The 22,712-nt window shown below is 36.8% G+C and overlaps 1 protein-coding gene across 2 annotated transcripts in view; it reads left to right on the plus strand.

Moving 5' to 3' along the window:
- Positions 1-5,747: 5,747 nt before the first annotated feature.
- CCDC81 (coiled-coil domain containing 81) overlaps positions 5,748-22,712 on the plus strand; it is a 55,608-nt gene continuing 38,643 nt past the window's right edge. For both annotated transcript variants that reach the window (XM_079105585.1, XM_079105586.1), the window contains exons 1-3: positions 5,748-6,188; positions 19,040-19,101; positions 20,591-20,744. In XM_079105585.1, coding sequence (XP_078961711.1) covers positions 6,110-6,188; positions 19,040-19,101; positions 20,591-20,744 — 295 coding nt within the window. In that variant the 5' untranslated portion in view covers positions 5,748-6,109. The remainder of the gene's footprint in view (positions 6,189-19,039; positions 19,102-20,590; positions 20,745-22,712) is intronic.

Here is a 22,712-nt window from a genome sequence, read left to right on the forward strand (position 1 = left end):
AAGGGATTAAGGATATGCATTGGTTTTATTTTCAATCTGCCTCAGTTTCCAAGTATGAGCATCTCACAGGGCTGAGTGCAATTCTATCATTTGAATTTTTCAAACAAGATTGCTTTCCTAAATACAACTCAACTGCTTCATTAAGTTTGACCTGAAAAAAAGTGATCTTCAATGTTGGAGAGAAAGGCTGACTATTGAATTTATGAATGGAGAGATGTGGTATTCAGCATGGCACATTCCTGAGAAGGGAGTTTTAGAGTAGTTTTACTGTTAACCAATTTTCAATTTATACTTAGATTTTGGAACACAATGCTGATTTTAGAAACTTCTGCAATAAATATTTGCTAAATGGTAAAATACGAACTATGTACTTTTCATGTGCAAGAATTAAGTATATGTCTGCATTCCTTTTAGCCACTAGCAAAGTGCTTCAAATTAGGGACTCAGTGGTTAAATTTTTATTGCAAAATTTTAGTTTGATGCTGCGTAATGAATGTTATAATTAAAAAAAATTTAAATCGTTAATAATTTGCAGGACTAAGGGTTGAACCCAGGTGTGCTTTTCCCCCAACCTACATCCCTATCTCTTTTAATTTTATTTTGAGGCAGGGTCTTGCTAAATGGCCCAGGTTGACTTCGAAATTATGGCCCTTCTACCTTATCTTCCCAAGTCGGGATTACAGATGTGAGCCATGGCACCCAGCTCAAATGTTTTATTTCAGTAGGTTTCTGACTTTCCTTAAGTATAAGTCACTAAATATTGTGTGCACCTTGGGGCTTGGGTAAAAGTGGCTGCCCATTCATTGTGGGGTTTGTGAGGCAAGTTGGAGCTTTCAGAAAAGTATGTGTACAGTGAAGTGCTTTGAAAACTACAGCCCTGTTTGCTTCCTTCAGTGTTGCCTTAAATCCTTGCACTCTGCCTGTACCTCTATCTCTCATCTTTTTGGTAAGCTATCTTAAATATTATTCAAGTAATTCATGTTGTTGGTAAACAGTAAATAAAGGAGAAAAGTGAACACCAATGTTCTTGGAACTCCTTTCCCTCTGTCCACAATTTCTCATTATTTAAAAATATCACTGTTAACATTTTTTGTGAGTATATTTCCTCAAATATCCCATGTATTTATAAGTATATGTGAATGTGTGTTTATTTATACCTATTCTTTATTTGAAATAAATCAAATAAATTTATAAATACTATTCTGCAACTGGTTTTCACTTAGCATTTCTTGAAACTTTTTCAATATCACCAGGTAAATGTACAGCTTTCTCTTGAGCAAACTTTTTCTTTTCTTTTGTTCTTTTTTTTGGGGGGGGTGGTTTACAGGGATTGTACCCAGGGGTGCTTAACCACTGAACCACATTCCCAGCCCTTTTTTGTATTTAATTAGAGACAGGGTTTTGCTGAGTCCATCAGGGCCTCACTAAGTTGCTGAGGTTGGCTTTGAACTCTAAATCCTCCTGTCTTAACCTTCCAAGCCATTGGGATTACAGTCATGTGCCTCTGCACCCAACTTACACAAACTTTTTAAAATCTTTAATTGATCTATTTATGGGTTAGAGTATGATAATTCAACACATGTATGTAATGTGCAATGATCAAATCAGGGTAATTAGCATTTCCATTTCTTTAAACATTTATCATTTCTTTGCATTGGGAATGAACTCCTCTCTTCCAGTTCTTTATATGATACATAGTAAATTGTAAGCTAGTCACTCTACTATGCTCTAGGCCACTGAAACTTATCCTTCCTATCTAACTGTATTTTCATAGTCATTATCTAACCTTCTAGCCTCCTTCACTCTCCTTTTTTCTAGCCTCTGTAACCACTATTCTACTTTCTATTTCAATAGAATCAACTTTTTAAGGTTTCCAAATAAAATGAGGACATGTGGATTTCTCTTTCTGTGCCTGGCTTATTTCCGTGTTCTTTAGTTCCATCCACATTGTTGTAAATTATAAGATTTGATTCTTTTTTAAGGTCAAATACTGTTCCATTGTGTATATACTCCACATTTTCTTTGTCCATTCATCCACTGATGGATGCCTCAGCTGGCTCCATATCTTGGCTATTGTAAATAGTGCTGCACTAAACATGAATGCAGGCATCTGTTTGCTATACTGATTTTATGTTTTAGTTATATCCCTAGTAGTGAGTTAGCTGACCATATGGTATTTCTAATTTTAGTTTTTTAAGGAATCTGTATACTGTTTTCCATAAGGCTATATTAATTTATACTCCCACCAACAGTGTATAAAATTTCTCCCTTTCTCTGAATCCTCATCAGCATTTGTTATTTTTTGTCTTTTTATCATAGCCATTCTGTCTGGGGTGAGATGATAGTTCACTGTGGTTTTGATTAGCATTTCCCTGACAATTAGTGATATTTTTTTTTTTTTTGCATATACTTGTTTATCACTTTGTACCAATTCTTTTGAGATTAAGCAGCCCCTTTAAAATGTATCACCATGTTTGAATCTACAATTTAACTTATTCCCATTGTTATGGGCTGGATCTTAAGTGTCCCCCAAAGACTCACATGCTAAAGGCCTGGCCATCAGCCCATGGTACTACTGGGAGGTGGTAGAACCTTTAGAAGATGGAGCCAAGTGGAAGGAGGTTAGGTTATTGGAACTTGCCTTTTAGGGGGATTTTGGGACCCCAGCCCCTTCCTCTTTCTCTTTTGCTTCCCAGCCGCCATGAGGGGAGTAGTTTTCTCCATCACATGCTTCTGCCATGATGTTCTTGGAAACTATAGACCCCAAACAAGAAGACATAGCGATCATGAACTGAAACCATGAACCAAAACAAATCTTTCCTCCTTATAAGTTGTGAATCTCAGGTAGTTTGTCACAATGACAGAAAGCTAACATCCCTCTGATGGTCATCTTAGATTAATTCTAAGATTTTCCATTCCAAACAGTGTCACACATATAAATATCTTTGTATGAATTGTGCAAGTATATCCAAAGAGCAAATTCTTCTCCATGGAATTGCAGTCCGTTTGAGCTTTGTCACCACTGAAAGGTAAGTATTTTCAGGATACCTAAGATTTACAGCTTCTTGGTAGTTGGTAGTAAACATGATTGTACATGTCTCCATAACCTCTTTTATCAAGAGACCTTTAAGAAAAGGAGAAAGGAATTAAAGAATAGTCTTTATTTTTCCTATTTTTAGAGCCTTCTTTGCCATCTACAATTCACTAATAATTAGCATTGATAGCCATCTTCTGCAACCGAAGATAAACTTTCTGGAGACTAAAATTCTATCACTATATTTAATTCAAAATATAATCTATTCCTTGACTCCATGTACAAATAGAGAAACAACATGTATCCCATTTGTTTACAATAAAAAACAAAACAAAAAAACCAAAATATAATCTATTATAAGAAACTAATGTAGTGTTGTATTTCCATTATTATCTTAATATAGAACAATAATGCTTATATTGCCACTAAAAATGAGCAGGCTTTCTGTGTAAAGGGGTGCATGCCTGTAATCCCAGTGACTCAGGAGGTTGAGGCAGGAGGGTTGCAAGTTCAAAGCCAGTCTCAGCAACTTAGCAAGACTGTAAGCAATTTAGTGAGACCCTGTCTCAAAATAAAAAATGAAGAGGGCTAGGGATGTTGCTCAGTGGTTAAGGACCTCTGGGTTCAATCCCCTGCACTAAATAAATAAATAAATAAAATTTAAAAAATTAGCTGTTTTGGTAAATACTCTCAAGACAATAATCAGAAAAGATTTTGTCCATGCTTTGTTGCTGATCCTTTTGACAATATTTTCTGCTTATTTCCTCAAAGGATTTGAGAAAGTGTACTGTGACATCACAAGTGTTTCAAGACCAAACACTGTCAACATACTATAAGACAAAAGTTACATTTTGAAAGGGGGAGAGTGGGAGGAAATTAGATTACCTAGAAACTAATTTGAGTAAAGCTCAAACCTTAGTTCTGATCTTCTTAACCAAGGTAGAGAAAGTGGCTGAGTTATAGTTTGCATTTTCTATCACAGTTCTTAGTCCTATTAGACTCAGTGATTATTTTTTATTAAAACATTTTAATGACTTTTTATTATCCTGAAATGAGGTTTAGGGGCAATACAGTTTATCTATCCATGCTATTTAAAGATGAACATAAAACCATAACTCTAGGACAATAGAGAAATTAAAGGTTTTATATATTACAATAATATATATGTCATCATGTGTTTGTCCAAGCATGTATACTGGGAAGCATAATGATGTCACCACAAGCTTATATCTACAGAAGAATGCTTATGAATACAACAGCTACAAATGCAGCCTTGTTTGGATGTGTGAGCTATTGAGCCACCACCAGCCTCATCGAAGGTGATGATACAATTTTCCTAAATAATGGAGAACTTGGGTTTCAAATTCCTAGAAAATTAAGTAATATTGAAATTTTGAGCAAAAACTGTGTTTACGTGAAAACCTGATGTTTCCTAGGCTGTAAAGCAGTCTTTTTTGTTTTTTGTTTTTCCTTACATGGAAGCGTGATGAAAAGTTTTAAAATGGTGGAGAATGTAGAACAATCTTATTATGTAGGACTTTCTTGCCCATTGCAGGTGATCCACCATTCCTGGTCTCAGTCCACACTATCAGCAGTTCTTCCCTCCTGCCTTCATAACAATTAATTTGGAAATCTGCTTGGTTGTTATCTATTAAAATTGGTTGCCTGCATTTTCTTTGACCCAATCAATCTACCAGTTGTATACACATCAATGATGAGTACATATATCCATCCAAAATTTGTATGAGAATGTTTGCAGCAGCATTATTCCTAATAGCCCCAGATGGAAACAACTCAGGTGCCTCTCACCTGTGGAATTAATAAATTGTGCCTATTCACACAAAGAAATAATATGAAAAGTGAAAATGAACAAATTGCTACCACAAAAACTATGAGTGAGTCTTACAATGTAAGTAACAGAGCCAGACACAAAATAGTACCTACTCTATGATTTCCAGAGTACAAATGCTGGCAAAGCCAATCTATACTCTTTGTTGGGATAATGATCAGAGGGCAAAATGGAAGTGTATTTCTATGATACTGATAGCCTCTATCTTCACCAGGATAGGGTGTGTACATGGGTATGTTCACTGTGGTACCAGCAGAATCAAGAGCATAAACACAATTCTTCAGGAAGAGATTTGTGACACGGATAGGGAAGGGAAATATTATCAAATTTAAAAAGAAAAAAGCTAACTCCTTCTTCCTCCAACTTTCTATTTCCTAAGTTCTCCAACTTTCTATTTCCTAAGAGGGCAGCCTAGCAAAAACAGAAACCAAGAAACAAATTCCAGTTCAAACTCAAGCCTTTGAACAGATCTGGCAACTCGAATGCATATCGCTTTTGATAAGAGGAATTCCCAGATTTGTCCAAGTTGGTTAAGAAAGTGAACACCTTAGCCATCCAGTCTCTTCGCTGTCGGGGTAAGAAAGGGAAGAAAAAGTTAAAAATTAAGTTTCTTGGGCTGGGGATATAGCTCTGTTGGTGGAGTGCTTCCTTAAAAAGCACAAGGCCTTGGGTTCAATCCCCAGCACGGCGTTTAAAAAAAAAAAAGTTAGGTTTCTCTCCAATTTGGCCTCCTAGAGCTCCGGAATTACCGGGCAACGTGGAGGCCCCCAACTCAGACTAGGGGGCGGGGCCAAGTCCGGGCGCCAAGGCCCCAGCTAACGAGCGCGCCTTTGTCAGGCCCTAGCAACGCGCCGGCCCTCGCCTCTGGCGGGCCTCTTCCTCTCCAGGCTCCCGCCCACCCTCTGACTGGGGCTGTCACTGTCCGGGTGGGCGCGGATTCGCACGCCCGGGTCTCAGCGCTGGACTACTTTCCTGCGTACTGCAGTAGGAGCGGCGTGAGAGTCAGATCAGGGGGCAGAGACGGCGAGAAGGAAAGATTAAGTTGGTTTAAAGAAAAGGAATCAACCAAGTTCAAGATTTTGGAAATTTTTATTTTTAAAGCACATCCTAAGCTCCGGGGAGAAAGGGCTGGAGGGTGGGAAAATCACTTTGGTGCAAACTCCATATAAGGAAGGAAGAAAAGAGACCCATCAAGAGCCCAGTACCGAGTTGATTGGGTACTGAAGATGTTGGACACGATCGTTCCTGCTCTTCAGGACCTGAGCAGGCAGGTGCTGCCCACGTTGCCCTCGCTGAGCCAGGAGGGTAAGCACCTTGGGGTGGGGCCTCTGAAGACTGGACCTTCACCTGCTTTGGGGCGTGGGGTGGTAGTTAGGTGGAATACTTATTTTTCTATTCCCTGGCTCCAGCCCGACTTCAAGTGGCTAGGTTACTTTGTCAACTAGCTAGTTATCACATCGGCCAGGGTTGGATGACTGCAGGCAGTTTTTTTTTTTTTTTTTTTTTTCTTTTTCTTTTTTTTTAATTGACTGTCTTAAGCAGGGAAAGGAGGCAGCTGAAGGTTTTGATTAAACGAGATAATACATATTCAGTGTTTAACTAGTGGACTAGCACAAACAAATGCTAGCTAAAAACAACCATCTCATTTCACCTACTGGGGTAGATGGAAGCCCTTGCGGCTACCTAGGGAAAAATGTAGAGCAAACACAAGAACCTTAGATGGCTCCTTTTCAGAGTTCATGCAAAGGCACAGTTGCTTTTGCTGTCCTAGACATCTTGTAATTGTGTTAAAGAAAATGAGATGATCATTAAAAAAAAAAAAAAAAAAATACTGGATAAGTGTTTGCAAAGGGACCTGGGCAGCTTTTCATAGAAGACTCACCAACCTTGGTTAGTAATAACACAGTCTGTTTCTACCATAGTTTCTTAGTCTCCCCAAAGTAGACTTTGTGATCTCTATATAAACCATAGGAGTCCTTTGGAAGAAAGGTCCCCCAGAAATGGAAGCTATTATTATCAAATCAGTGTAACTTAGAAATGTCTAGGTTTTAACCAAATCTTGGGAGACACAATAAATATTAATGAATGCCTCTTCTTTCTCTTCTCCTGAATCATTCCTAATTTTTCCTGTCAAAATAATTCTAAGAGAAGTATTAAAGATAATGGTTTTGGGATTTAAAATATTTGCCATATTTACAAATTATATATATATATGTATATACTTTTTTGAAATCCTATTTATGTGCTGAGCACTAAAGAACTGATGTTGATTAAAAACCTTGAAATTTACAATCTAATGAGGAAGGTACACATTAATCAAATAATCACGCAAATAAATGTAAATTTACATTTGAGCAAAGTGCTATCAAGGAGGAGATAAATGTATAAGTCCCCCCACCCCAGTTCTGGGGATTGAACCAGAGCCTTGCACATGCTAGACAAGTACTGTGCCACTGTGCTGCTCGTTTACTCCTCCAGCTTTAAATCTTTTAAGTCTTTTTTAAAAACTAGCTTTCAGTTTGCAGTAAATTTAAGAGGAAGTTACAGAGGTATCTCCCACCTGCTTTGTCCCCATGCATGTATAGTTTCCCAGGTTATCATAATCCCCTACCAGAGTGGAACAGTTGTTAAAACTGATGAGCCTACATTGGTATATCATAATCAGGTTCGATCTTGGTGTTGTACATTCTATGGGTTTGGACAAATGTAAGATGACTTGTATCCATCATTATAGTGTCACACAGAGGCTTCCCACTGACCTCAAAGTCCTCCGTGTTCCGCCTATTCATCCCTACCCCAATCTCCAACCCATGGCGCCCACTGATCTTTCTACTGTTTCCATAGTTTTGCCCCTTTCAGAATGTCATATGGTTGAAGTCATATAGTATGTAGCCTTTTAAGACTGGCTTCTTTCATTTAGTAATGTACATTTAAATTCCCTTCATATCTTTTCATGGCTTAATAACTCATTTCGTTTTAGTATTGAATAATATTTGGTTACCTAAATGCAGTACAGTTTATTCATTTGACAATCGAAGGGCATCTTGGTTGCTTCCACGTTTTGGCAACTATAAAACATCTCTGTGTAGGATTTTGTGTGGATGTAAGTTTTCAGTTCATTTAGGTAAATACCAAGGAGCATGGTTGCTAAAATATTTGATAAGAGGATAAAAAATTGCCAGAATGACTTCCAAAGTGTTTGTACCATGTTGCATTCCAACATCAATTAGTTTAAAATTTCTGTTGTTCCACAACAGTGCCAGAATTTGTTATCACAGCATTCTAGATTTAGGTTATTCTATTATGTGTGTGTAGTAGTGGCTCATTTTCTTTTTGTTTGTTTGTACTGGGGATTTAACCCAGTAGCACTTTACCACTGAATTACATCTCCAGTCCTTTTTGTTTTTTATTTTGAGACAAGATCTCATAAAGTTGCTTAGGTCCTCACTAAATTGCTGAGGGCCTTGCTAATTTGCTGTCCTGCTGTCCCAATCTCCCACATCACTGGGATTATAGATGCGTGCCACCTCATCCAGCTGGTTCTGTGGCGGGGACTGTTTCTGCCATGCTGCTTGACAAGGTCCCAGCTTGCGGAAGGGCTTGGCAAGGCCATCATTCCAGGAAACTGCCGCTGTCATCTCTCCTAGGGATTGGGTGTTTTCTTGTAATTATCATACTTATAACTATGCAACTGCAAATCATATTCCCTGGATTGTTGTGATAAGAATCTAACATCAATGAGTCTGCAGAGCTTGGGAGAGGATGAGGAATGCTTTAAAAAATATACCAATATCACACATAAGTTTGTAAGTACAGAGTTTGAGGGGTTCTTCAGAAAGCTACAGTTACAGGAATTGCTTGCTCCTATGCTGACCACACCTGCCCTAGTTAATGCTTTACCAGCAAAACAACCTGACAAACAAAACAGGAGACTTGTTGTCCCCACAGTGCAAGGACCACCCTATTTAGCTTACAAGATTGGGGGACGTTTGTGGTATCCACCTAGATGGAATTAAGCGGATAAGTTTAAGGACCCACCTCCCACAGAGCCACCTCTTCCCTATACAGGAGTGTACAATGAAAATGGTAAATAAATAATTAATATTAATGGTCTATGGACAAATGTCCTATATTTGTCCTTCCTTCAAAGGTTTGGCCTTCAAGGGCCACCCTGGAAATATAGGACTAAAGAACAAAGAAACAGCATACACAAACAACTAGAAAAATATTATCTTAAGATCAAATGCCCTCATTGCATGCATAACTGGTTATGAGTAGTTTATGCTGGTGTAGGTCTCACATATGTATTACATTAGGTAGAGGATAAGTCATTGACATAAAGAATAATAGGATAAAATTAAGTACTCACACTGATTGTTTGGCAGTAAGTAACCTAACTTAGTCTTAACTAAGCTTGTTTAGGTAATAGAGTAGACCTTTAAGGTCAAATCAAAAACAATAATGTGAGCTAAAGATTAAGTGCATGTTTTGCTTAGCAGTTCAGTAAAATTAGCTTAAAACAAAATGGAGTCATTATGCTGACCATAGGTCTGACACCAAAGGGTAAACAAAGGCCAGTAGGATGAGAAGAGGAAAATATCTTTCCCTGTAATATGCTTATGTGAGTAACTTTAAGTAAATATAGAGAGTTGACCTTAAGGTACCCACTGTGTTAGACACCTGCGGGAAATGGTGGTTAAAGACAAATCTTGTGGTAATTTCTCTATAACTTGTATCTTGTTTAATCCTGCTCTACTTAATACTATAAAAGAGGAGCTAAAATAAATCTGAGCAGCACTTGCTGCAAGTTGCTCCAGGGGTCCTGTCATTCCTCTGTGCCGACTCCACTCATCTTTCCTGAACCTCGAGTTGCTGGGACTGACTCCTGGCAGTTCTGTCCATTTCTGATAGAAGGGATTCAAAATCTCCAAGCATGAAAATGGTTTCTTCTTTTGCTCCTTATGGTTCTTTTAGTTTTTGCCTCATATAATTTAATGTTCTGTTGTTAATAACGTGCTTATTAAGGATTGCTGTATCTTCTTGAATGATTGACCTCATTATTATATAATGCTCTTCTTTATCCCTGATAGCTTTCTTAGGTTTGAAATCTTCTTGTCTGAAATTAATAGTTACTTTTTATTTTTATTTTATTTTATTTTTTTTATTGTAAACAAATGGGATACATGTTGTTTCTCTATTTGTACATGGAGTCAAGGCAAAGCATTTGTGTAATCATAAATTTACATAGGGCAATGTTGTTTGATTCATTCTGTTTTATCCCTTCCCCACACCCCTCGCACCCCTCTTTTCCCTCTATACAGTCCTTCCTTCCTCCATTCTTGTCCCCCTCCTTAACCCTAACCCTAAATCTAACCCTAACCCTAACGCTAACCCCACCTACCCCCCCATTATATGTCCTCATCCGCTTAAGAGTGAGATCATTCGTCCTTTAGTTTTTTGATATTGGCTTATCTCACTTAGCATGATATTCTCCAATTTCATCCATTTGCCTGTAAGTGCCATAATTTTATCATTCTTCATGGCAGAGTAATATTCCATTGTATATATATGCCACAGTTATTTTATCCATTCATCAACTGAAGGACATCTACGTTGGTTCCACAATCTGGCTATGGTGAATTGAGCAGCTATGAACATTGATGTGGCTGTATCTCTGTAGTATGCTGATTTTAAGTCCTTTGGGTACAGGACAAGGAGTGAGATAGCTGGGTCAAATGGTGGTTCCATTCCATGCTTACTGAGGAATCTACATACTGCTTTCCAGAGTGGCTGCACTAGTTTGCAACCCCACCAGCAATGTATGAGTGTACCTTTTCCCCCACATCCTCGCCAACACCTATTGTTGCTTGTGTTCTTGATAATTGCCATTCTAATTGGGGTGAGATGGAATCTTAGGGTAGTTTTGATTTGCATTTCTCTTATTACTAGAGATGTTGAACATTTTTTCATATATCTGTTGATTGCTTGTACATCTTCTCCTGTGAAGTGTCTGTTCATTTCCTTAGCGCATTTGTTGATTGGATTATTTGTATTCTTGGTGTAGAGTTTTTTGAGTTCTTTATATATTCTGGAAATCAGCGCTCTATCTGAAGTATGTGTGGCAAAGGTATTCTCCCACTCTGTAGGCTCTCTATTCACATTACTGATAGTTTCCTTTGCTGAGAGAAAGCTTTTTAGTTTGAATCTATCCCAGTTATTGATTCTTGCTTTTATTTCTTGTGCTATGGGAGTCCTGTTGAGGAAGTCTGATCCTAAGCCAACAAGTTGAAGATTTGGACATACTTTTTCTTCTATAAGATACAGGGTCTCTGGTCTGATTCTGAGGTCCTTGATCCATTTTGAGTTGAGTTTTGTGCAGGGTGAGAGATAGGGGTTTAATTTCATTCTGCTGCATATGGATTTCCAGTTTTCCCAGCACCATTTGTTGAAGAGGCTATCTTTTCTCCATTGCATATTTTTGGCACCTTTGTCTAGTATGAGAAAATTGTATTTATTTGGGTTTGTGTCCATGTCCTCTATTCTGTACCATTGATCTACCTGTCTATTTTGGTACCAATACCATGCCATTTTTGTTACTATTGCTTTGTAATAGAGTTGAAGATCTGGTATTGCGATACCCACTGCTTTGCTCTTTCTACTGAGGATTGCTTTAGCTATTCTGGGTTTTTTATTCTTCCAGATGAATTTCATAATTGTTTGCTCTATTTCTGTAAGGTACATCATTGGGATTTTAATTGGAATTGCATTGAATCTGTATAGCACTTTTGGTAGTATGGCCATTATGACAATATTAATTCTTCCTATCCAAGAATGTGGGAGATCTTTCCATCTTCTAAGGTTTTCTTTAATTTCTTTCTTTAGTGTTCTGTAGTTCTCATTGTAGAGGTCTTTCACCTCTTTGGTGAGATTGATTCCCAAGTATTTTATTTTTTTTGATGCTATTGTGAATGGGGTAGTTTTCCTAATTTCTCTTTCTGAAGATTCATCACTTATGTATAAAAATGCATTGGATTTATGAGCATTGATCTTGTAACCTGCTACTTTACTGAATTCACTTATGAGTTCTAAAAGTTTCCTGGTGGAATTTCCAGGTTCCTCTAAATATATAATCATGTCATCAGCGAACAAGGATCCTTTGAGTTCTTCTTTTCCAATTCATATCCCTTTAATTTCTTTGGTTTGTCTAATTGCTCTGGCTAGAGTCTCAAGGACGATGTTGAATAGAAGTGGTGAAAGAGGGCATCCCTGCCTTGTTCCAGTTTTTAGGGGGAATGCTTTCAGTTTAACACCATACAGAATGATGTTGGCCATGGGCTTAGCGTAGATGGCCTTTACAATGTTAAGGAATGTTCCCACTACCCCAATTTTTTCTAGTGTCTTGAGCATGAAGGATGCTGTATTTTATCGAATGCTTTTTCTGCATCTATTGAAATAATCATGTGATTCTTAACTTTTAGTCTGTTGATATGGTGAATGACATTTATTGATTTCCGGATATTGAACCAACCTTGCATCCCTGGGATAAAACCCACTTGATCGTGGTGCACTATCTTTTTAATATATTTTTGTATGTGATTTGCTAAAATTTTGTTGAGAATTCTTGCATCGATGTTCATTAGGGATATTGGTCTGAAATTTTCTTTCCTCGAAGTGTCTCTGTCTGGTTTAAGTATCAGGGTGATATTGGCTTCATAGAATGAAGTTGGGAGGTTCCCTCCTCTTCTATTTCATGGAATACTTTGAGGAGTATTGGAATGAGCTCTTCTTTAAAGGTTTTGTAGAACTTGGCTGAGAACCTATCTGGTCCTGCACTTTTCTTTGTTGGTAGGCTTTTGATGACCTCTTCTATTTCATTGCTTGAAATTGATTTATTTAAGTTGTGTATATCCTCCTTGTTCAGTTTAGGTAATTCATATGTCTCTAGAAACTTGTTGATGTCCTCGAGGTTTACTGTTTTGTTGGAATATAGATTTTCAAAATAGCTTCTAATTATGTTTTGTATTTCACTCGTGTCTGTTGTGATATTTCCTTGTTCATTCTAAATTTTAGTAATTTGAGTTTTCTCCCTCTTTCTCTTTGTTAGTGTGGCTAAGGGTTTATCAATTTTGTTTATTTTTTCAAAGAACCAACTATTTATCTTGTTAATTTTTCCTATCGTTTCTTTTGTTTCAATTTCATTGATTTTGGCTCTGATTTTAACTATTTCCTGTCTTCTACTACTTTTGGTGTTGGTCTGCTCTTCTTTTTCTAGGGCTTTGAGCTGTAGTGTTAAGTTGTTTATTTGTTGATTTCTACTTCTTTTGTTGAATGTGCCCCATGAAATAAATATTCTCTAAGTCCTGTTTCATAGTGTCCCAGATATTTTGATATGATGTGTCTTTGTTCTCGTTTACTTCTAAGAATTTTTTAATTTCCCTCCTGATGTCTTCTGTTATCCATTCTTCATATAATAGTGTATTCTTTAATCTCCAGGTATTGGAGAAGTTTCTGTTTTTTATTCTGTCATTTATTTCTAATTTCAATTGTGATCTGATAGAGTACAAGGTATTATCTCTATCTTCTTGTATTTGCTAACAGTAGCTTTGTGGCATAAAACATGGTCTATTTTAGAGAAGGATCCATGTGCTGCTGAGAAGAAAGTGTATTTGTTCTTTGTTGGATGGTATATTCTATATATGTCTGTTAAGTCTAAATTATTGATTGTGTTATTGAGATCTATGGTTTCTTTATTTAATTTTTGTTTGGAAGATCTATCCAGTGGTGAGAGAGGTGTGTTAAAATTGCCTAGTATTATTGTGTTGTGTCTATTTGATTTCTGGAATTGAGAAGGATTTGTTTGACGTACATGGATGAGCCAGTGTTCAGGGCATAGATACATATGATTGTTATGTCTTGCTGATTTATGCTTCCCTTAAGCAGTATGTAATGTCCTTCTTTATCCCTTCTGACTAGTTTTGGCTTAAAGTCCACATTATCGGAAATGAGGATGGATATTCCAGCTTTTTTGCTGTGTCCATGTGCATGGTATGTTTTTTCCCATCCTTTCACCTTTAGTCTATGGGTATCTCTTTCTATAAGATGAGTCTCTTGTAGGCAGCATATTGTTGGATTTTTCTTTTTGATCCAATCTGCCAGTGTATGTCTTTTGATTGATGAGTTCAGGCCATTAATATTCAGGGTTATTATTGTGATATGATTTGTATTCCCAGTCATTTGACTCATTTTTGTTTTTTGACATGATTTTTTTTCTCCTTTATTTGGCTATTCCTTTAGGCTAGTTCCTCCCATTGCTGATTTGCATCATTGTTTTTCATCTCTTCCTCATGGAATATTTTGCTGAGAATGTTCTGTAATGCCGGCTTTCTTTTTGCAAATTCCTTTAGCTTTTGTTTATCATGGAAGGATCTTATTTCGTCGTCAAATCTGAAAGTAAGTTTTGCTGGGTATAAGATTCTTGGTTGGCATCCGTTTTCTTTCAGGGCGTGGTAAATGTTGCTCCGGGCCCCTCTAGTTTTTAGGGTCTGGACTGAAAAATCTGCTGATATTCTTATTGGTTTCCCCCTGAATGTCATTTGATTCTTTTCTCTCGTGGCCTTTAAAATTCTGTCTTTATTTTATGTTAGGTATTTTCATAATAATGTACCTTGGTGTGGGTCTGTTGTAATTTTGTATATTTGGAATCCCATAAGCCTCTTGTACCTGGTTTTCCATTTCATTCTTCAGATTTGGGAAATTTTCTGATATTATTTCATTGAATAGATTGTTCATTCCTTTGGTTTGTTTCTCTAAGCCTTCCTCAATCCCAATAATTCTTAAATTTGGCCTTATCATGATATCCCATAATTCTTATAGATTCTGTTCATGATTTCTTACCATCTTCTCTGTTTGGTCAACTTTGTTTTCAAGATTAAATATTTTGTCTTCAATGTCTGAGGTTTGTCTTCCAGGTGTCCTATCCTATTGGTTATGCTTTCTATGGAGTTATTAACTTGGTTTATTGTTTCCTTCATTTCAAGGATTTCTGGTTTTTTTTTTTTTTTTCGTATCTCTCTTTATTGAAATGATCTCTTGCTTCCCGTATTTGCTCTTTTAACTGTTGATTGGTGTGATAATTTAATGCCTGCATTTGCTCTTTCATCTCCTCCTTCAATGCCTGCATTTGCTCTTTCATCTCCTCGTTTGCTTCCCTGATTGTTTTAATTGTGTACATTCTGAACTCCCTTTCTGACATTTCTTCTGCTGTGCTGTAATTGGGTTTTATTGATATAGTATCTAGGTTTGTTTGGGACATTTTCTTCCCTCATTTTCTCATATTGTTCAGATGTCAGTGGGACTCTGAGATATTGCAGATTTCCTCTATTAGCTTATAGTGTCCCTGTAGATTTCCAGTGTATCACCTCCCAGCCTTCAGTAGCCTGAAGTTTTGGAGGAACTTGATAATGCAGTGCTTCCAAAGAAAGCTGCCCCTAGCCCGCTACTGGTTCCAGGGCTTGGAGCTGGCTCTGTGTGGAAAGGCTCTCACTGGGCTGTGTGCTCCGAGAAGCTGGCCGTGTGGGAGGAGCCTACTGTCGGAGGGAGCAGGGCTACCTGGGGAAGACTCTAGCTGCCCTGCCCTGGTCTGATAAGCTGCCCTTATCCGGGCCTGCCGCCCGGGCTGAGATTACCGGGTGGGGGAAACTCACCTCGTGTCTCTATTTTAGTCTGAGTCTCTCAATGCCTCCCCTTTCTTGAATCCTGGGTTCTGGAGCGACAGGAGATGCAGTCACCCTCTAGTCCGCCATCTTGGATCGCCCCGTGGAAAGAGCTTATTTTTTTTTTTTGATTCGTGTTAGCATGATCTATTTTTCTCTATCCATTTACTTTTTTGTTTTGACTTAACACTATTTTATTTTTATTTTTTCTTTTTAAATAGACATGACAGTAGAGTATATTTTGACATATCATACATATTATGCATTTAATTTTAATCTATGTCTTTACATTGGGTTTCTTATAAACAAGGATCCTGCTTTTGGGCAAGTTGAAGGGCCTTTGTGAGCTGCCAAGTAGGTAGTTGGATAGAATACTCAAGTCCAGAAACTTAAAGAGGGGCTTGGGGAATCTGGGCTTATAAACAAACATTTGGGAATAATCATGAATGTGAATGCTTCAGCAGAACATATAAAGGGGAGGCAGCCTAGGGTCATACTTTGAATACCTTCATCATTTAATGGATCATCATTGAGGAGGATAAGACTGCAAAGTAGACTGAGAAGAAATAGCCAGAGAGATAGGAGGAAACTCAGGAGAGAGTGTCATAAAAGTCAAAAGCAGCTTTGCTTAAAGGAGGGGAGTGATCAACAGTGTCAGACCTGGTGGAGGGGATCAGAAAAGATGAACAATCAACCAGTGGTGACTTCAGCAAGGGCTTTGTTGGATGAATGACAGCTGAAATCAAATATCTGCTTATTAATATTTCACAAATTGTGTATTATAAAGAGAGGAGGATAAACTGTAAGCCTCAGCAAAATATGAATGAACTTCATCATTGCATATGTTTTTCATTGTGTATTACAGCTGCTTCTGTTTCACCAAAGTTTAATTTTATGTAATTATAGTGCTTAAAAGGTCCTGTCATGATTTTATAGATTTGAACTGAGTGAAACCATTAATTCCACAGAGGCAGGAAGGCTTAGGCCTAACATGCAGCATATGACTCTTTCCTTTGCACTATGATCTGGGACATAGTACTTAATATTATTGAATATTCCGTTCTGTTTTTACATCAGTATTTTAATTTTAGAAGATGATCATATTTTAATTTTTGATATTTTTAATTTTTTGATATTAATATCTGCTTCTGGCAAATGTTATTTTTCAATTATATAATGAATGCTTAGTTTGTTTTTATAATGATAAGATACTTGTCATTGTGCTTAAATAAACCAGTTTGAGTTTATAAAATGTGTAGAATTTGAAGTAAAATGAAGGTTGAATTGAATACAGAAGGCATATGTAAGAAATAGTTTTCTATAGTAGTGACTTTTGGCATTTCAGTGATTAAAACAAATAAGAAATTCAGCTCAGCTTTTCTTAAAATATAAAAGTAGTGATATATTATTTAATTCGCTTTTTAGATTGAATTGAGATTCTTTTCATTTTGAGATTTAGTATTGTCCTCTCTGAAAATTTGGAGTGTACGAACAAATCTCCATCTATGTGATTTACAGATCTATCTCAATTGAATTACAGGGGTCAAAAACTTCTAAGGGTAGTGATACATGTGTTTTCTTTTTTTGTTTAGTGAAAAATAACAAATTTCAGTTAAATCGATTAACTCTGCTTTTGTATAACTTTTCCAATTATATTTTATGGAGTAAAATATTATGGATAGACTTAAATATATCCTACAAATGAAAAACTTAAGCTTAGTTAAGTCTTTTCATTAAGGTTTGGTTGCAAACTATACAGTTTCTCTTGGCCCTAATTAAATCATTTCTTTTGTCGTTAGCTTCCTGAAATCTGAGCTGCGAGTCATGTCTAGGTGAAAGACTTTTTATCATAAAATTTAAATTTTGACTTAATAACTTGGAAAATTCTCTAAGTAAATCTGGATATTGAAATTTTTATTAGTGAATTAATGACATTTTTAGACAGAATGAAAATTGCAACCCAGTATTATAGTTGAGACTGATTGAAAGACTTTAGTCCTTAGCAGCCAGCAGTAGAATTCTTTGGCTATAGGTGCAGGCAGGAGTGTGGGAAGCACCTGGTTATAGAAACTACACTCCCATGATTTAGAGGAAGGGCAGAATCTCCGCCCCTGTGCTCGCTGTGGTACGCAGCCCTGGTTTCATTGGTGTGTGATTGTTTCCAACATCAAACTTATTCACATGAGAGAATAACTATTACATCTCATTCAATCAATCTGCCTCTTTCCTAGCATAATAATAAAACTGTTTATTACCTTGATTTGTTAGGATTAAAAGATTGCAATCTTTCTGCTTTAATTAGTAGTTTAAACCCATATGGAAAAAAATGATACCAATCAATCAAGCAGTTGTCAAAGTAGGGAAAGAATTGGACTTTTGTCACCAACGTCATGTATGTTCCAAAGTGGCATTCTGGTGAATGCCACCTTTCTTGATCTTCTACTTTGAGAATTAAAACATAGTACTCTTGATTTGTGAAGAGTTCCTCATTGGAAAGTATCTTTAATAAGCACAAGACTATATTTGAAATGGATATATCAACATAGACATGATTTTGCATGTTTTAAAACATACCCAGAGCATATATCACACATTAACATTATAATCATTGGTACTTAACAATTTTCTGCCATAGCTTTTTTAAAACCACAATACAAGACAAAAATATAAACATAGAAGGCTTCTTTCTGATCATAATTGATAGTGAAAGATCTATTCATTAATTTAAAGACAAGACCTTTGGGCCATTTCCCAAGGTCTGTTTTTAAAAAGTATTAGTTCAGACATAATAGTATTTTGTTTCCAGAATATAGCAGACTAAAAGCAGTGAATTAGGACTGGGCAGGGAGTCTACAGAACGCTAGCAGTAGATAAAAGTGACAGCTGGCAATTTAACAGTGAAAAATGAGAATGAAAAGCAGACTGGAGATTTTAACAAAAGTAGAAGTATAGACCCAGTTAGCACACAGATGACAGCCATTCCTGACTTAGTGGCCCTTGGCTTAATTCCCATGTTATGGAGTTGTACAAGAATAACTTTTCATATTAATTAGATAGCAGAATAGACATTTAATGAGCAATTGTTGAATGAGTCATTGAGAAAAAGCTAGGTCATGGTTGGTTAACTTCATTTTTTAAGATAAAGGGAAATGTGTGACTGAGTTCCCTTTATTCTAGAAAGGTTTTCATCAAAATCTATTATTATTATTATTATTATTATTATTATTATTATTATTAAAATCACACCTTTGGAACTTAAAGGGGTGAGGATGAGTGACCAGGCAAACTAATTTTGGAGAACGACTTTATTTTCTGTTAATTCTAAATTAATTAAGAATTACTGTCATTTGTTCTGCATTTCATATTTATACTTTTATTTGTTAGCATTAAGATCCTATCACATGGGTGCTCACATAAAGCATTTTGGTTTTCCTTGAATTTCAGAAGTCTCTACTATTTGGGAGAATGTTTCAGAGTTTGTGGAACGGCAGCTAACCTTGCATAAGGTAGGAATTATATTTTTAATGTAGGGATCCAAAGGCTCTTTCTTACATAGTCTTGTATAATTTTGCTGGGAGTGGTGGAGTAGTCTTTAGAGCCACCCAGTTAACTTTCATTGCTGTCATTTTGTGATGTTCACACTTAGGGCTTGTGGGTAGTAGTTTTAACAAATGTGGATTTTTCCCCCTAGGTAATAAAATTTTAAGTTCTGCTCTTCTAGTGATACAGTGTATAATGCTGATTAGCCAGGGTTTGTGTAAAACTAGGCCTGTTCTGTTTATGACCTGATAGTTCCCACACAACTGTGGAAGGATATAATGTTTCTTGTCTTGCCTCCTTTCAGGGAATGGAGTTTATTTGAAATACATGAAGACATTCAGGAACAAAACTTGCCAAAAATAAGAAACTTTGCCCAGGGTAGACTATTTCCTCCTGTCAACTTGGATTTGGAAGCCATAGAACTGGACAAAGGTTTTGGGAGGAGCTTGGAGGGAGCAAGGAGGCTGTGGAACTTTGTTACAGCCATTGGGCTGAATTGTCCTTCAAACTTATTTTGTTTGGTTTAAGAATTTGAATTACTTATCACTTAAAATTGGGAGAGTTTATATAAATTGTTGAACTCTCCCCTCCCTTTTCTTGAAAAATCAGTAGATCTAACAACTGCAGTCTTCTATTACTGTAGGTGACACATGGCTTGAGCCCACAATGGGGTCTTCCCTTCTGATGAGGCCTACACTCCATACCTCCACGAGTCTTGGCTGGCTACTTGTACTTTGCATTCTTTCATGCTTCCTGTAGGCATTTGAGTTTGTAATCCTAGATGTATATTTTTTCCCTGGAAACAGAAAACCCAGTTTGAGAGCCAAAAGCATCTGCTACTGTCAGCCAAGACCACTACATAGTAGCATATGCCTTGGATGCTGGGTTGTCTGCTTTTAAATGAGAGACAAAAATCTGAAAGAATGAGAAGCAGATATTCTCATACCCTCTTAAACAGAAAATGATTAAAATTTAAAAGTCATACCAATTTAGGACAAGAGTAATCTTACATATAGATTTTAAAAAACTATGTTTTCCATGCAAGTTTGCATAATCCTCACAGCCTTTTCATGATAGGAGATGAGAGCTCTGATGTCTGAAAAACATCGTGGATCAATATATTACATGTTAAACTAAATTTATTTAGTCATAAAATGCTACAGCTATAAGGGGTTGTAGGGACCATTTAATTTTTAAAGCCTAAGTTTAAATTCTCTTCATACATGTTGGATACAGTAGGATTATTTTTCTTCACTCCTTCAATGAATTATGTTTGTGGAACTTTGTTACAGCCATTGGGTTGAACTGCACTTCAAACTTATTTTGTTTGGTTTAAGAATTTGAATTACTTATCACTTAAAATTGGGAGAGTTTATATAAATTGTTGAACTCTCCCCTCCCTTTTCTTGAAAAATCAGTAGATCTAACTCCCCCCCATTTCTTTTTTCCTTTCAGGGAGTTCATATTCCAGGATTTGGAACTTTCACTTTCACCAGACAAAAGCTTGAAATGGGAAACAAGTTTATTCTAATCCAGAGGCCTGTGTTTATCATGGCAGAGAAGTTATTGCAGACTCATGGACTCGTACAAAACAAAGTTTATTCTCCTGGTAAATCCTATTAATATTTAAGACTTTTCCAAAAGGTTACTGGCCTGAGATAAAAATGAAAAAGCAAAGCCTGGCCAGTGCTGCTTTATTGGTTTCTGGTTTGAGCAACTCACATTTCACATGGTACCTTTGATGGGATGAGAATATAATAGAGTCTTTCTGCAGGGTGTTTTCCCCAGTAACTTAAGGGGCAGGTATGAGAATAGCTGATGTGACGTGAAGGCATATTTATCTGAAAGCCATGTCACAGAGTTGTATAGACTCTTATTGTATTTCAGATCCAAAGAAATTTAAAGTGGTTATAATGAAGAGAAATTTAATTAGGGTCTTCAGTTGGCAGAATTAGAATCAGTGTTAGCTGTGAAAAAGTTAAATAAATGTGTTTCTATCATATGTAACTTAAATTATTAAAATTTTAAAAGTTAGAAGTTGAATAATTCCATGCTTCATGCACAACTTCTGTACCCTTTCCACACCCTCAAAACCAGCCTTCCTTCTTTCTTCTGCAAACATTTACTGAGGGCCAACTTGTTGCAGGTGCCTGAGCTATAATGGTAAACAAAACAGATAATTTCTGCCTCAGGACACTTATCCAGGGATGTGGGCTTCATGCCTTGATTGGTTAGCAAGTTTTGGGGCTTCCTGCTTTTGGGGCTGTGTTCTTTTTGACCTCCCTTATTATCTCCTCCTGCATCAGACTCAGAGATGGATAAACAGATGTGTTTTATCCCCAGTGGCAGCAGTGAAAAGCTGGAATTTCCCTGAATATTAATTTTCAGAAAAATTTTCCATCAGGAAAATTATATATTGGAAAAACAAATACCAACACACTGTACTGTACTGTAGTGAATATGTTCACAACAGTGGGTCTGATGAACTTTAAAATTACTTTTTGCCTAGAATTTATAACAGAAGAAATATATTTTATCAAAAACCTACCAAAGGAATTGAATATAAAGTCATTTTTTCTTTCTTTTTTTTGTAAAAAACGTGGTACCTTAGATTTAAAACTTATTTTCCATCTTTGATATTGTAATATAGTGAGAAAAAGTAGTTTAGATTTATACTTAACTTTTTTAGAGAGTGAAGACATTTTGGAATTAATGAATGAACTGACGTTCAAAAGAACATTTCTGTCTACAGTTTAGCTTTGGAGTTATGATTCCTTATCATTTATTTACCAGATAACTAATCAAATATTATATACTGGTCTTTAATGATTAGTAAGATGTAGTTCTTGCTTCGAAGAGTTTAAGATCTTATCATAGCTAACAAGTATACTAGCAAATGATGTTGTATGATTAAGTGTTATAAAAGCAGCCCTGAACTAGAGATGTAGCTCAGTGGTTGAGTGCTTCCCCAGCATGAAAGAAGCCCTGGGTTCAATCCCCAGCACCAGAGCCAGGGAGCAGCACTGATCAGAATGGGATCAGGTGCTACGGGAACCCAGAGGAGAACATGCCCAGCTTTGCTTGGACAAGGGTGTTTTAGGAAGATGACATGTGAGGAGCCTTAAAAGATGCCTGGGAATGGTGATGTGTGCCTGTAATCCCAGTGACTCAGGAGGCTGAGGCAGGCAGACCACAAGTTCAGGGCCAGACCCTGTCTCAAAATAAAAACCAAAAATGTCTGGGGATGTAACTCAGTGGCCAAGTGCCCCTGTACTAAAAAAAAAAAAGATGAAGAAAAAAAAAAGTGATAGTAGGACTTTGCCATCAGAGAAGTGATGGGAAGATAGTCCAGGAGTGATAATATCTGGGAAAGAGTGAAGCCCATTAAGGAAGTAATAGGTATTTCTGTGTAGGAGCAGATGGAGAGAAGTAAGATAAAAATGGCAGCTAGGGCTTAGTCGTGTGATAAGGACTTTAGAATTCATCCTGTAGGCACTGGGAACCTTTGAGAGTTTTTGAGCAGAGAATTTTCGGTATTGGTTCAGTTTTTAGTTTGGGAAGATAGCTCTTTTGATTA

Source organism: Sciurus vulgaris (assembly GCF_902686455.1).
Source record: "Sciurus vulgaris genome assembly, chromosome: 11".
Classification (NCBI taxonomy): domain Eukaryota; kingdom Metazoa; phylum Chordata; class Mammalia; order Rodentia; family Sciuridae; genus Sciurus; species Sciurus vulgaris.